Source organism: Malaclemys terrapin, chromosome 3 (genome assembly GCF_027887155.1).
Source record: "Malaclemys terrapin pileata isolate rMalTer1 chromosome 3, rMalTer1.hap1, whole genome shotgun sequence".
NCBI lineage: Eukaryota > Metazoa > Chordata > Testudines > Emydidae > Malaclemys > Malaclemys terrapin.
Window position 1 is genome coordinate 120,929,765 of NC_071507.1, and position 14,151 is coordinate 120,943,915.

General features: G+C 43.1%; 1 protein-coding gene across 1 annotated transcript in view; it reads left to right on the forward strand.

The window, feature by feature from the left end:
- The first annotated feature begins 7,946 nt into the window (after nucleotides 1–7,946).
- Nucleotides 7,947–14,151, forward strand: part of FRK (fyn related Src family tyrosine kinase) — a 64,386-nt gene continuing 58,181 nt past the window's right edge. Inside the window, exon 1 of the mRNA XM_054023750.1 lies at nucleotides 7,947–8,926. Within this exon, the coding sequence (XP_053879725.1) occupies nucleotides 8,496–8,926 (431 nt within the window). The 5' untranslated portion in view covers nucleotides 7,947–8,495. The remainder of the gene's footprint in view (nucleotides 8,927–14,151) is intronic.

Genomic DNA, 14,151 nt, shown 5'->3' on the forward strand with positions numbered 1-14,151 from the left:
GAAGGGTTCACGACGCTCGCGTCTTCAGGAACACTAATCTGTTTAAACGGCTGCAGCAAGGGACTTACTTCCCGGACCAGAAAATAACCGTTGGGGATGTTGAAATGCCAATAGTTATTCTTGGGGACCCAGCCTACCCCTTAATGCCATGGCTCATGAAGCCATACACAGGCAGCCTGGACAGGAGTCAGGAGCTGTTCAACTACAGGCTGAGCAAGTGCAGAATGGTGGTAGAATGTGCATTTGGCCGTTTAAAAGGTCGCTGGTGATCATTACTGACTCGCTCAGACCTCAGCCAAACCAATATCCCTATTGTTATTGCTGCTTGCTGTGTGCTCCACAATCTCTGTGAAAGTAAGGGGGAGACCTTTATGGCGGGGTGGGAGGCTGAGGCAAATCGCCTGGCTGCTGATTACGCATAGCCAGACACCAGGGCACTTAGAAGAGCACACCAGGAAGTGCTGCGCATCAGAGAAGCTTTGAAAACCAGTTTCATGACTGGCCAGGCTAGTGTGAAATTTCTGTTTGTTTCTCCTTCATGAAAACCTGCCCCCTTTATTGACTCATTCTCTGTAAGGAACCCACCCTCCCCCTTCCCCCAGCTTGCTTTCAAAGGAAATAAAGTCACTATTATTTAAAAATCATTTATTCTTTATTAATTGATTATAAAAAGAGGGAGAGAACCCGGGTGGGGTTTGGGAGGAGGATCAGCGGGAAGGAAAAGGCCAATAAAAAAAGGTTAAAAAAATGACAGCCTTTTGCTTGGGCTGTCCACTGGGGTGGAATGGGAGGGTGTACGGAGCCTCCCCCTCCCCCCCCCCCCCGTGTTCTTACATGTCTGGGTGAGGAGGCTATGGAACATGGTGAGGGTGGAGGAGGGTTATACAGGGGCTGTAGCGGCACTCTGTTATCCTGCTGCCGTTCCTGAAGCTCCACCAGACTCTGGAGCATGTCTATTTGCTCACGCAGGAGCCCCAGTGGTGCATTCTGCCTCCTCTGATCTTCCTGCCACCACCTTTCATCTCGAGCGTCTCTCCTCTCCTCACGTTGGTCCCTCCTGTCCTCACTTTGGTCCCTCCTGTCCTCACGTTCACTGGCTTCTTTCCTATACTTTGAAACCATGTCCTTCCACTCATTCAGATGAGCTCTTTCATGGCAGGTGGATTCCATGATTTCCGCAAACATCTCGTCTCGCGTCTTTTTTTTCCGATGTCTTATCTGAGATAGCCTTCGGGACGAAGGAGGGAGGCTTGAAAAATTTGCAGCTGCTGGAAGGAGGGAAAAAAGGAGAGAATTTTTTAAAAAGATACATTTTGCAGAACAATGCTTATACTCTTTCACGGTGACCAACACTATTCACATTACATAGCACATGTGATTTCTGTGCAAGGTCTCATTTTGCCTCTTAATATTGAGTGCCTGTGGCTTTGCTGCTAGAGATCACAGACGCAGGTCCGGGCAACAGAATTTGGCTTGCATGTGGCCATGGTAAGCCATTGTCTTTCGGCTTCTGCGCCCTCCTTTCCCACATACCAAGCAAAGCCCGTTGAGTGCTGCGGTTTTCCTGTTAGCCTTCAGCAGCAGAAAACAAACTAAACCCCTCCCCATCCAATTCTCTGGGATGATCACTTTACCCCTCCTCCCACCGCGTGGCTAGTATCAGGGAAGATCCCTGCTAGCCAAATGCGAAAAGCTCAGGACCAACCCCCCATCCCCCCCGCGCTTGGCTAACTGCAGGGAAGGATTTCTTTTCAGGCACAGGCAAACAGCCCGGTAGGAATGGCCACCCCTGCCCCCTTAATTAAATTCCCGTATTTCAACCAGGTTACCATGAGCGATATCACTCTCCTGAGGATTACACAGCGAGATAAAGAAAGGATGTTGCTTGAATGCCAGCAAACACCGGGATCATACGCTGCCAGGCTTTGTCATGCAATGATACCAGATTACTTGCTGTAAGCATGGCGTGGTCAAGTGTCCTACCATGGAGGACGGAATAAGGCTGCACTGCCCAGAAACCTTGTGCAAGGCTTTTGGAGTACCTCCAGGAGAGCTTCATAGAGATGTCCCTGAAGGATTTCCGCTCCATCCCCAGATACGTTAACAGACTTTTCCAGTAGCTGTACTGGCCGCGAATGCACCCCAAGTCCTCAGGGCAAAGTAATCATTAAAAAACGCTTGCTTTTCATCTGCCATTTTGTTGTCCAGTCACTCAGTTTTGTGAAGTCTTTGTAACTCTTCATAGTCTGCTTGGGACTTAATTATTTTGAGTAGTTTTGTATCATCTGCAAATTTTGCCACCTCACTGTTTATCCCTTTACTAGATCATTTATAAATGTTAAACAGTACTGCTCACAGTACAGACCCCTGGGGGACACCGCTATTTTCCACTCCATTCTGAAAACTGACCATTTATTCCTATCCTTTGTTTCCTATCTTTTAACCAATTATTGATGCATGAGAGGAACTTCCTTCTTATCCCATGACAGTTTACTTTGCTTAAGAGCCTTTGGTGAGGAACCTTATCAAAAGGTTTCTGAAGTCTAAGTACACTATATCCACTGGATCCCTCTTTTCCACATGCTTGCAGGGGTGCCATTTCAGATTTTGGTGGTGGTGGTGGGGGGGGGGGGGCAACTTTAACTCTGATTCCAGGAACTATTTAGGCACCTGAAAACTCTAGATTTTTTGCAAATAATAATTTAGACATTAGCTGACAGGAGCACTGTATCTAATTTCCATATAAAAAAGAGAATTAAATAAATAGCATACCCACTTAGCTCTAATGCTAACATGTTCTCACATCTTGTGTCAAGTCACTTAAGGGACACTGGTTAGGTTTAAAATTTTAATGTATATTCTTACTTTGTTACTAACTCTTGAATACAACAATAGAAACTATTGTAGACAAATCTAGATTACTTTCTGTCACTTTTTTGCAGTTCAGCAGCGTGGAATAGATCATTTAACTTTGGAAACATCCGACTACGGCAAGGCACCGTGAGTTTATACTGCACCTGTCTGGGGCTCTAGGAGTGTTACCTCTCTACAAATAATAGACTAGAAAGTAACCTTAAACAGGAGTGAAATTGACACTTTCAAGTCACTTTCACAGTATTGCCAACCTCGAATGCTCAAAAATTATGAAACAGGCTCACCAAAAATAATGAGATTATGTAAAATAATAGATTTGGGGTTCTTTTTATTGTCCTTCTGCTTTTTGAGCCTTTAGGGTGGACTGGGGTCACATTTTGAAGCCTTCTCCACAGCCATGAGGGCTAGAAACTTCATTTTTCTTTAAGAATAAAGGCTGAAATAATCACATATCCACTTGACTCAAGGAGCTTTAAGGAAAACAATAATTATCATGAGACTCGTCACAAAATCATAAGAGTTGGCAACACTGCTTTTACTTCTATTTAAAGGCTAGTTACTTTCCAGAAGGCCCTTAAACAAAACACTTCAGTGATTGAGTTGCAGTTCTCACAGGAGAATATTTAAAACCAAACACCAAGAAAATTCCACATTTTAAAGTTGAGAAAAAAAAAAGAGACTTTGAGGTATATCAGGGCCACTGAAAGCAGGAAAGGAAAATAAACAAGCACAGGAGCTCTGGACAGCTATTCCTCTTGAGAGAAAGTTGGAGGGTCTTCTAGTCCTTAATTCAGGAAATCTTTTATTGCCATCAGTGCCTCCACTCCTAGATATTAACATGTGCTTAATAACTATACACTTCATACTTAAATATATGAGCCATCTTATCCAGGGGTACACATTTGATACACATTGGCTCAGGGATTACATTTTCTGACATATTCTGAACAGTACTGAGCAAACAAATGGTGCCCCATGAATAATACAAATCATGGCAATAATCATTGACTTTATGGACTCTGTGGATGCAATTTCTGTTTTTTGTTCTGGACTTGGCCAAAATACAGATGAAACCCTAAGAATTTGAGGCATAAACACATCTGAGACTTATAAGACACTGTCTCATTCCTTCCTTTTCTCAAACTCGAAACAAAAAATGATAAAACAAAATGGCTTTCAGTTAAAATGTAAAATTGCACAGCAGCCATTGCTCTACAACCCAGCCTGGGGCAGAACCTGCCACCCCTGGGGGGGTAAGTGATCTCCTCTTATCTGTCTCTCATTCTCCATCCTTCCTGACCTCTGTGCTTCTTTTCATGCTGTCAGCTATGACATCCATCCCAATTGCCTTGGATCGATTGCTGGAGTCTCAGAGAACTGGCTGCCTTGTTTTTGCTCCCATCTATCAGAGTCCTCTTTTTTTTTTTTGCATCATGCAGTAGAACGATAGGCTGGTCTGCTGGATAGGAAGCTAGCCATGAAAGACCTGGGTTTTATTTCCCCCCATAGACTTTCGGTATGACCTCAGGCCAGTGCCTTAGGACAGAGTTTCAAAACCTTTTAGGCACCCAAAGATGCAGCTGGGCATCTAATGGGGTTTACAAAGCACCTAACCTTCTAGGCACTTTTGGAAATCCCAATAGGTGCCCTAAATACCTTTGAAAATCTGGCCCCTTAGTCTCTCTATACTTCAGTGCCCCACCAGTACAATGGGGATAACAGCCCTGCTCTACCTCACTGAAGGGCTGTGAGGAGAAACAGGTTAGACCTTGTGAGGTGCTCGGATACTATGGTGATGGAGCCACATAAGTACCATAGGTAGAGTGGTAACTGCTCTATACCACTGCTAGCCCTTCCCTGGATTTTGGCCCCTTCTTTTCACCTACACCCCCAAACCTCCCCCTTTTCTCAATGTAACCTTGGCTCAGAGGGCTTAGCTGTATTTTTTTGAGTCCCCTGTGTTATCTCTAAAACAACCCCTCCTCCCTCTCCACAGAGGGATTCCTGTTTTACTGGCTAGACTTCCAGATCCTTAATTAAATCACCAGCCCTTTCTTATCTTAATCACCCTGCCTCTGTTTGTAAACAAAATACTGACTCCCTGCTGGAGGGGCACATCTCCCCTGTAGAACTTACATTTCACACTAAGGGCATGTCTACACTGACAGAGTTACACTACCCGGTAGTTCAGCAGCAAGCAAATCGAACTTCTGGGTTCGACTTATCGCGTCTTGTCTGGACGAGATAAGTCGAACCCGGAAGTGCTCGCCGTCGACTGCGGTACTCCAGCTCGGCGAGAGGAGTACCGCGAAGTCGACGGGGGAGCCTGCCTGCCGCGTTTGGACCGAGGTAAGTTCGAACTAAGGTACTTCGAACTTCAGCTACGTTATTCACGTAGCTGAAGTTGCGTACCTTAGTTCGAATGGGGGGGTTAGTGTAGACCAGGCCTAAGTGACTTGGCAGTATGTACACCTTGGGAGTTACAACGCAGAAAGCTGCTTTACTGTGCAGAAACTTGTGTAGACAGGGCCTAATGCTATGCTGTAGTTAAGAGCGTCACGTGGGAGCTTGCACACCTCCTGTATGAAACTCAGGGAGGCTTCTGCCCCCCGCCCCTCAAATGGCACCCTTGTTGTTGACTCCCTCAAAGAATTCTAGTAGATGGGAAATCATTCCTCACCATTTACAAAAAACATATTAGCTCTTCCCCAACACATCGTGTTCATCTATGTGTCTGATAATTCTGTTCTTTACTATAGTTTCAGTCAAATTGCCCAGTACTGAAGTTAGGCTTACTGACCTAAGTAAGTGTCAGGATCGCCTCTGGAACCTTTTTTAAAAATTGGTGTCACATTAGCTATCCTCCAGTCATTTGGTACAGAACGTGATTTAAATGATAGGTTACATACCACAGTTATGCACAGTAGTTCCGCAATTTCACATTGGAGTTCCTTCAGAACTCTTGGGTGAATACCATCTGGTCTTGGTGACTGTTTATGATAATAATAATAAACATGAGGATTGATTGCCCTTGTAGCTTTTATCTGACCTAGTATCACTGAATGTATCCTTTACCATGGTATTTAAGGATAAAGTACCATATATACTTCATTATTAATTTGACAGTTATATAATTAAATATAATATGTTAGCTGTGGAGTCAGACTGTAGTTATATAAGAAAATGCAAATGAACAGAGGACAGGAGGAACACACCCAGTCACTAATGTAAACTCTCCAAGACAAAATGGTTACTAGAAGGGAACTTCACATTGTGACAAATATACTGGTTATGTGCTTGGGAAATACCCAGATTTGAGGACCTACTGACAGTTCTGACCTACAGCCAGTAATTTGAACCAGGGCACCTCAAACAATATATCTAGAGAATTTTGTAACAAATCTAGTGGATGCTGTAACAAAAATCATTCTACAACATGTCTCTTGGGAACTCTAATATTGATTGACTTTACTTTCTTTATCTGTGCACTCAGTTGGTCAGAGAGATTTAATAAATAGCTCACAGGAGCCAATAAATAAGCAGCCAAGTCAGTTTCTATGCCTTTTAGCACAAAAGGGAATTGTCTAAAAAAAAGGGGTGGGATGGGGTGGGGAGGACCAAAATCTGTTTGCAACTCACAATGAATTTAATTGTTTGCCAATATTTGACTTTGGAAGAATGACCTGGAAAAAGTTAAATATATAAATATGGATTGCTATTGTTCTGTGTCTCTAAACAAACATTAGGAGGCATTTGTTACACTGGGCATTGTGGTATTGCTTTAAAGTCATTCTATAGCTCTATTTTTATCAACCAGTTACCAAGAAAAAAATTCTGAGGAACATCCTCCTTAGTGGGTAAGGCTGTGTATTAGCCTCAATGTCTTGTTTTATTTGAAGCTATCAGAGATGGGAACTACCCATTCTTCCAGATGAGGATTTGGTTGCTTCATATTCAGGACTGAATCCTCAGAGTGGATCAGGAAAAAAATATTCCAGTTTACTGTTATTAAACATTAAAGGTCAAAATCTATCTTGACTAATGCCCTGTTTGTGACTAGTCAAGTTAATTGGCTTAAAGGGGTGAAAATCAGGACAGATTTTGGCCTTAAAATTTAGGATTTTTCATGCGAAAGAAACATTCTCATGTGTCAGTGTTTGCACCTGTGGCACATCCAGTTCCCTCCTGTCTCTTCTCAGGGATTGGAGTGTGCCAATAGCTAACCAGCAGAGAGAGTGCAAGGCCTCTGTAGGTCTAGAGTGTTTAGCTTGCCCGTGGCTGGTGGAGTTGGGGATCTGACCCCTGGCAGGCACAGACAAGGTTTCCTCATGCTAAAGGTAGTTGGTAACTAGGCACCTTATAGCCTTGGGTACCCCCAGGAAGTGTAACACTGGTTTTTGAAATATAGTTTTCCCCCAGGGAAATTGACAAAAATTACCCACTTGGTTATCTGTATATATCTTACTCTTAAGACACACACGCACAAACACACACACACACACACACACACACACAAACACACATCCCTCACCTTGTATCTCTCATATACCTCACCTTGTATCTCTCATATCCTGGTACCAACACAGCTACCACAACACTATATATATATATATATATATATATATATATATTTTATTGGATATTGTTATGAAACTGATCCAATAAAAGATTGCCTACCTGCCTTGTCTCTCTAGTATAATAGTCGTTTATCCTGAAAGGCGGGTACAATTCAACAATGTAACATGATTCTATCGCTAGTGTGTTTAATTTTTAAGTCAAAGAATGAGGAAGAAATTAAAATCTATGACTTTCACTGTAACAGACAAATATTTATTTTTCCTTTTGTAAAGTGCCAAACCTAGTTCAAGAACTTCAGGCACAGTAAGGGGATTTCTAAAGCCCTGACATAAAAGCAATGTAAGCTTGCATGTTGAAAGCAGCAGCAGTTGTGCTCCCAGATGGGGGCACTGGAGGGACATTGGGAATCCTACTTGCATACCTCTGAGAAGAGAAACCAAAGCAAATGAGGAAGCAAATAAAAACATTCAGGCAGGCCACGTCTCAGGCTGTGAAAACAACAGGCTGGCCAGGTTGGTTATTCATTATCAAGAGCTAGAATGCACAGAGAGGTTCACTGCTGATCACAGAGCAGGCACCCATATGGGACAAGAAAAAGAATTATCAGAAGCAGTACAACTTGGGAAGAGTCAACACTAAGATTTTCTAATGATTCCTAATTATTTTTACATTTTTTTTCTTTTGGCAGGACAAAAAGATCAATGATTGTCTGTTGCTCCCAGATTTTGGCCCAAACACTTTCTTTTTTTGTTTTCTTGATCAGAAGAGGAAGCAAACAATTCACTCACATGCACTATTGCACTTTAATGCTCAGGTATAATTCCTGAGTCTGAAGCTGCCTGAAAGGAGCTCTCATTGGGGCTCTGGAGAGAAAAGTTTCCAGCTGCAGCAAAATTTATTTAACCCTGTACCAAAGGAGGAAAAATATCCTGCAAAGAACTAAACGGATGATAATGCAAAAGTATGTATAAAGGTCTTGCCACTTGGAAAAGAAAGGAGACATAAGGAGGAGAGAAGAAGCCACAAAGAAACAGAAGAGCAGCATGGGGAACTTTTGCCGGAAACATTGCACTTGGATGCAGCGGTGTGCCCCTTGGCTCTTCCAAGAGAGTGATGGTGGACAGGGAGAGAGATATAAGACGGGGATGGGCCAAGATAATCTGGGCTGGTCGGGAGATGACTGCCAGACAGAGAATACTTCTCAGATAACAACAAAGAAAGATGTGACTAGAATTCCTTTGCCCAAGCCCAAGCACCACCACAAGTTTGTAGCACTTTTTGATTATCAGGGCCGCACTAAGGAGGACCTGAGCTTCCGAGCTGGAGATAAACTCGAGGTGCTGGATACATCTCCGGAGGGCTGGTGGTATGCTAGCCTCCTCCTGGACAGTGAATCAACACAGCCTGGACAGAAGCTCCGTGGCTACATCCCTGCCAACTATGTAGCTCCTGATCAGAGCGTTGAGGCTGAACCGTAAGTAACACACATCTAATGCTTAATCATTGTTTCTCTTGTTTTAACACAAGGATCAGATTGCCATATCCTTTGTCACACTGAATAGTACCTTGCTCCACATGTAGTCTCAGTGGTGCAAGGCACTATTTAACATGAATAAGGAGATCATAATCTGGCCCCAAATAAATAAAATAAGGCAAAGTATCGAGATGTTTGTTTCAGTCTAAATCACTTCCCTTCCCCACATGCCTTAATCACTTCCTTATAAAGTATGTGGGAGTATTGGTAGGTCATAGCAGGTAATTATTATGATTATTATTTATATAGCAGTAAAAGTATGCTAGGTGCTTTCCAAAGAGTAAGACGACAAGGTCTCTGCCCCCAAAGAGCTTGCATACCCTAATGTTTTGTGGGTGAATTTCTAAGGTATCTGTGATTGTTTCTACCTCATCATAGACGCAATGCATGATGCTGTGTAAACAAATCCCTGCCCTATAGAGCTCAAAATTTGGCTTAAACCAGGGGTCTCAAACACGCGGCCCGGGGGCTGCATGTGGCCCTCAGAGCTCTTCCCTGTGGCCCACCAAGCTCCCCATGCCCCCCCCCCCAGTTACTTCCGGTCACATCCAAACTCCTCTCACCTCCCCCCCCGCCGAGTTATTTTGTGTGGCAGCTAAGCTCCCTGCTCGCTGCTCCCCAATGTTTGGAGCCGGGTCTCTCCCCCGGCCCCGCCTGCGCCCCCACGCACCTCCCCCGAGTGTCCCCCGGCCTCACCTCTGCACCCCCTCCTAACCCCAAACTCCATCCCAGAGCCTGCACTCTAGACCCCCACCCCCACCCAAACTCCCTCCCAGAGCCTTAGGCAGGTGGGGGTGGGGTTTGGGGGGGCAGGTTCTGGGCACCTTCAAAATTTCTATAAACCTGCCACCCCTGGAAAAGGCAGAGCAGTGGTGGAGTGGTGGTGCAGCCCAATGCAGTGGGGGGGCTTTAACAGAAGTAAATCTAACTAAGTGCATGTTTTGTCCTTTGAGTGAGGTGCATTACTGAGTGTATATATTTTATTAAAACTGCTTGGAAATGACTTGTAGGAACAGCAGTGATCTGTATGCTCTGTATAATGCTTAGCACTTTCCAGGAGGGAGGGGGAAGGAGCACACTCGGGGGAGGGGGAGAAGAGACGGGGCAGGGGCAGGACCTCATGGAAGGGGTGGAGTGGGGGTGGAGCCGTGGCCAGCGAGGGGAGGTGTCAGTGATGCGGCCCTCGGGCAAATGCACTAGTCCTCATGTGGCCCTTGTGGTCATTTGAGTTTGAGACTCCTGGCTTAAACTATGGTCCGTAAAAGGAAGAATGAGTGGCTGTAGTAGCAAAGTAACATACCTTTGCAGTCTGATATGGTTTAACTGTCTAGAGTTGCTGTAACAGTTTTATATCAGCTGAAGATTCTTTCATGTTGGGAGAACCCTCAAGTGACCAATTAGGACAGGTCCCTTTCTACCCCGGAGACCTTAATGTTCAGGATTTGGCCCACTGTTGCTATCCCTATAGTCAATCAGCACTTCAGATCCATTCAGATTCAAAAGCCTCTCTTCAGGACCATCTGCAGAAACAGCATTTGTCTGGGGCTATGAGGGAAGTGCTTGTATGCTCTAATTCAGCTCAGTCTGACCTCTGCTCTCTTTCAAGAACTGGTTTTCTGGCAAGATTTCCAGGATTTCTGTTTTTTTGTCACAGCTGGAAATACTGTGGAATCAACTTCAATTGTTTTTCAATTGAATCTCATTTATCCAAGTCCCTCATATCTTTGTAATCTCCCCCAGCATGCATAATTTGCATTGAATAGCCCTTATTTGGAGTATCAAGATTTTTTTCTTTTACTGTTTTTTAAATTTTACCTCTCCACTTCTTCAAAAGAGAAAGAACATCAAGTTTTGTTATCCCTGTTTCTGCTTAAGGAGCCATGGAATAGGGGAGAACTGCACGGGGAGGTTTTTCAGCTCTCAGCTGAAGAGTCTTTCCTCCAAAATACTAGTCAGTCACTAACTTCCTTCTTAGCTTTTTTTAATTTGTATTTTAATCTGGTTTACCTATCACTTGCTTATGGAGTTGTGTGCGAATGGGTATTTTTTAAAACTTTTTCTATTATTTCTTCAGAGATTAGTATTTTCAAATCTCAACTTTATAAACTAGTTTATATAATTTGATTCAGGCAAGAGGTGCATCTAAAGAGGATAACAAGCATTTTTTAAAGGTGATCTCTGTTTGTGTAAGTGCTAACTACAGACATCTTTTGGGGCTTAAGCAGTGATCATTCTATAAAAACAATGAGAAGTACAAGTTTGCCTTGCCAGTATTAAGTTATCAGGTTGCCCATATGAGTCTGAATAGCATGTCAGCAGTAGGGAAAAGGTGAAAGACTACTGGTCTTTACTGAATATGCACAGGGATTACAGGGCATAACTAACATTCTTTAGAGCTTTCTTGACAAAGGGCAGGATACCCCTACCTATAGCAATGGAAAGTTGTTTTCTGTTACACAAATTCAGGTTTCAGATTGGCAAAATGCTACCAGGCAGAAAACTATCTGACCTGTGGAGTGTGGGAGAAGTCTCAGAGTGTAGGAAAAAGAGCATATAGCATATCTCTTGAGCACACTCCTTAGCAACCAACTGCAACTGAGTGGCAGTATGGATTTGGAAAAGGCTGCTCTGTCTTTTGCTGCCACGGACATTCCAGTATGTCCATGTGTATGTATTCGTGCCCCATGCAGTGACCTTAACAATTGGTACAGGAAGGGTGGGACATTTTTCTGGTGTCATAAGAGTGTGTACGCATGTGGCCATCATATCAGTTTATAAATATATACCTATACCTTGAGATTTATCAGCAGCCATCGTATGACTGACCACAAAGTATTGTTGTTTTAGCCTTTGTCAACACTTCAAAATTTTCTGACCAGCCATATTATACACCCAGTCAGAGATTGACCAATTCAGTCTAAATGGTGCTGTTTTTTCCTTTCTGACAGAAGGCAGAGTTGGGTAATTACACATCTGTCGCGAGAGATCTCTTGTGCGGGTAACACAGGACTCCATTCTCTCCTCCTTCCTGTATGTATGCGAAACTATCCAGAGAGGTAGGCTAGGTGAATTTTGGGGCCTTCAGTAGGACATTTGGCTATAGTTCCCCTTTTTATTGGGTCCAGACAATACAGTTGACTGCTTCTTCCCATGTCTAATCAAGATAGCAACTTGGATGAAAGCTAGCTGGCTTTGAATCAGTCCCATTAAGTCTGAGGTAATGATGCTAGAATGGAGTAAATAACCAGGGAAAATAGCAGAGATTATATACGCTTCCTCCAATTGGAAGAATTGGCCCACATTTTGTGACTCATTTTCACAAAGGGGAGCCTCAGCTATTTTAAGTGCTTAAATTGCAGGAATGGCCAAGAATGCCTTTTTCCACCTGTGCTTCTTTCCTAGCAGCAGACTCCTGCTTAGGGTTTTAGGATATTGTGTGCAGATAAATTGTACAGCTCAAGAATATAATCAGATTAAGAACATAAGAATGGCTATACGGAGTCAGATTAATGGTCCATTTAGCCCAGTATCCTGTCTTCCTACAGTGGCAGGTGCCAGATGCTTCGGAGGGAATGAACAGAACAAGGCAATTATTGAATGATCCATCAGCTGTTGTCAAGTCCCGTGTTTTGACTGTCAGAAATTTAGGGACTAGCAGAGCATGGGGTTTCAAACCTTGACCGTCTTAGTTAATAGCCACTGATGGACCTATCCTCCATTAACTTATCTAATTCTTTTTTAAACCCATTTATCGTTTTGGCCTTCACAACAGCCCCTGGCACTGAGCTCCACAGGTTGACTGTGTGTTGTGTGAAGTAGTACTGCCTTATGTTTATTTTAAACTGGCTGCCTATTAATTTCGTTGGGTGACCCCTGGTTCTTGTGTTATGTGAAAGGGTGAATAACACTTCCCTGTTCACTTGCTCCACAGCAGTCGTGATTTTATGGTTCTCTATCATATCCCCCCCTTTGTCATCTCTTTTTCTAAGATGAACAGTCCCAGACTTTTTAAGATGTGCTCATAGGGAAGCTGTTCCATACCCCTCATCATTTTTGTTGTCCTTCTCTGTACTTTTTCAAATAATCTATCTGTTTTGAGATGAGGCGATCTGAACTACATGCAATATTCAAGGCATGACCGTACCATGGATTTATATAGTTGAATTGTGATATTTTCTGTCTTATTTTCTATCCCTTTCCTAACAGGCCCTAACATTCTGTTAGCTTTTTAGACTGTGCTGCACATTTCAGAGAACTATCCACAATTACCCCAAGTTCTCTTTCTTGAGTGGTAACATCTAATTTAGACTTCATCATTTTGTATGTAAATTTAGAATTATATTTTTCAATGTGCATTATTTTGCACTTATCAATGTTGAATTTCATCTGCCATTTTGTTGCCCAGTCATCCATTTTTGTGAGATCCTTTGGCAATTCTTCACAGTTAGTCTTGGACTTAATCAGATTGAGAAATTTTGTATGATCTCCGAACTTTGCCACCTCGCTGTTTATCTCCCTTTTTCCAGCTCATTTATGAATGTTGAACAGCACAGGTCCCAGTACATATCCTTGGGGAAACCCCTCTGTTTACCTTTCTCCACGTGAAAACTGGCCCTTTATTCTTGCCCTCAGTTTCGTATCCTTTAACCAATTACTGATCCATGAGAGGACCTTGCCTCTTATCCTATGACTGCTTACTTTGTTTAAGAGCCTTTGGTGTGAGACCTTGTCAAATCCAAGTACATAGATCAACTGGATCGCCCTTGTCTACATGCTGGTTGATACTATCAAAAGAATTCTAACAGATTGGTGAGGCATGATTTCCCTCTACAAAAGCCTTGTTGACTCTTACCCAACATAGCTGTTCTTCTATAGTTTCAATCAATTTGCCCTCTACTGAAGTTACCAGCCTGTGTCTGCCAGGATCACTTCTGGAGCCTTTAAAACAAAAAAGTGTTACATTAGCTATCCTTCAGTGATCTGGTACAGAGGCTGATTTAAGCGATAGGTTACATACCACAGTTAATTCTGCAGTTTCATATTTCAGTTCCTTCAGAACGCCTTGGTGAATGTCATCTAGTCCTTTTGACTTATGACTGTTTGATTTATCAATTTGTACCATAACCTCCTCTACTGACACCTCAACCTGAGACAGTTCCTCATAT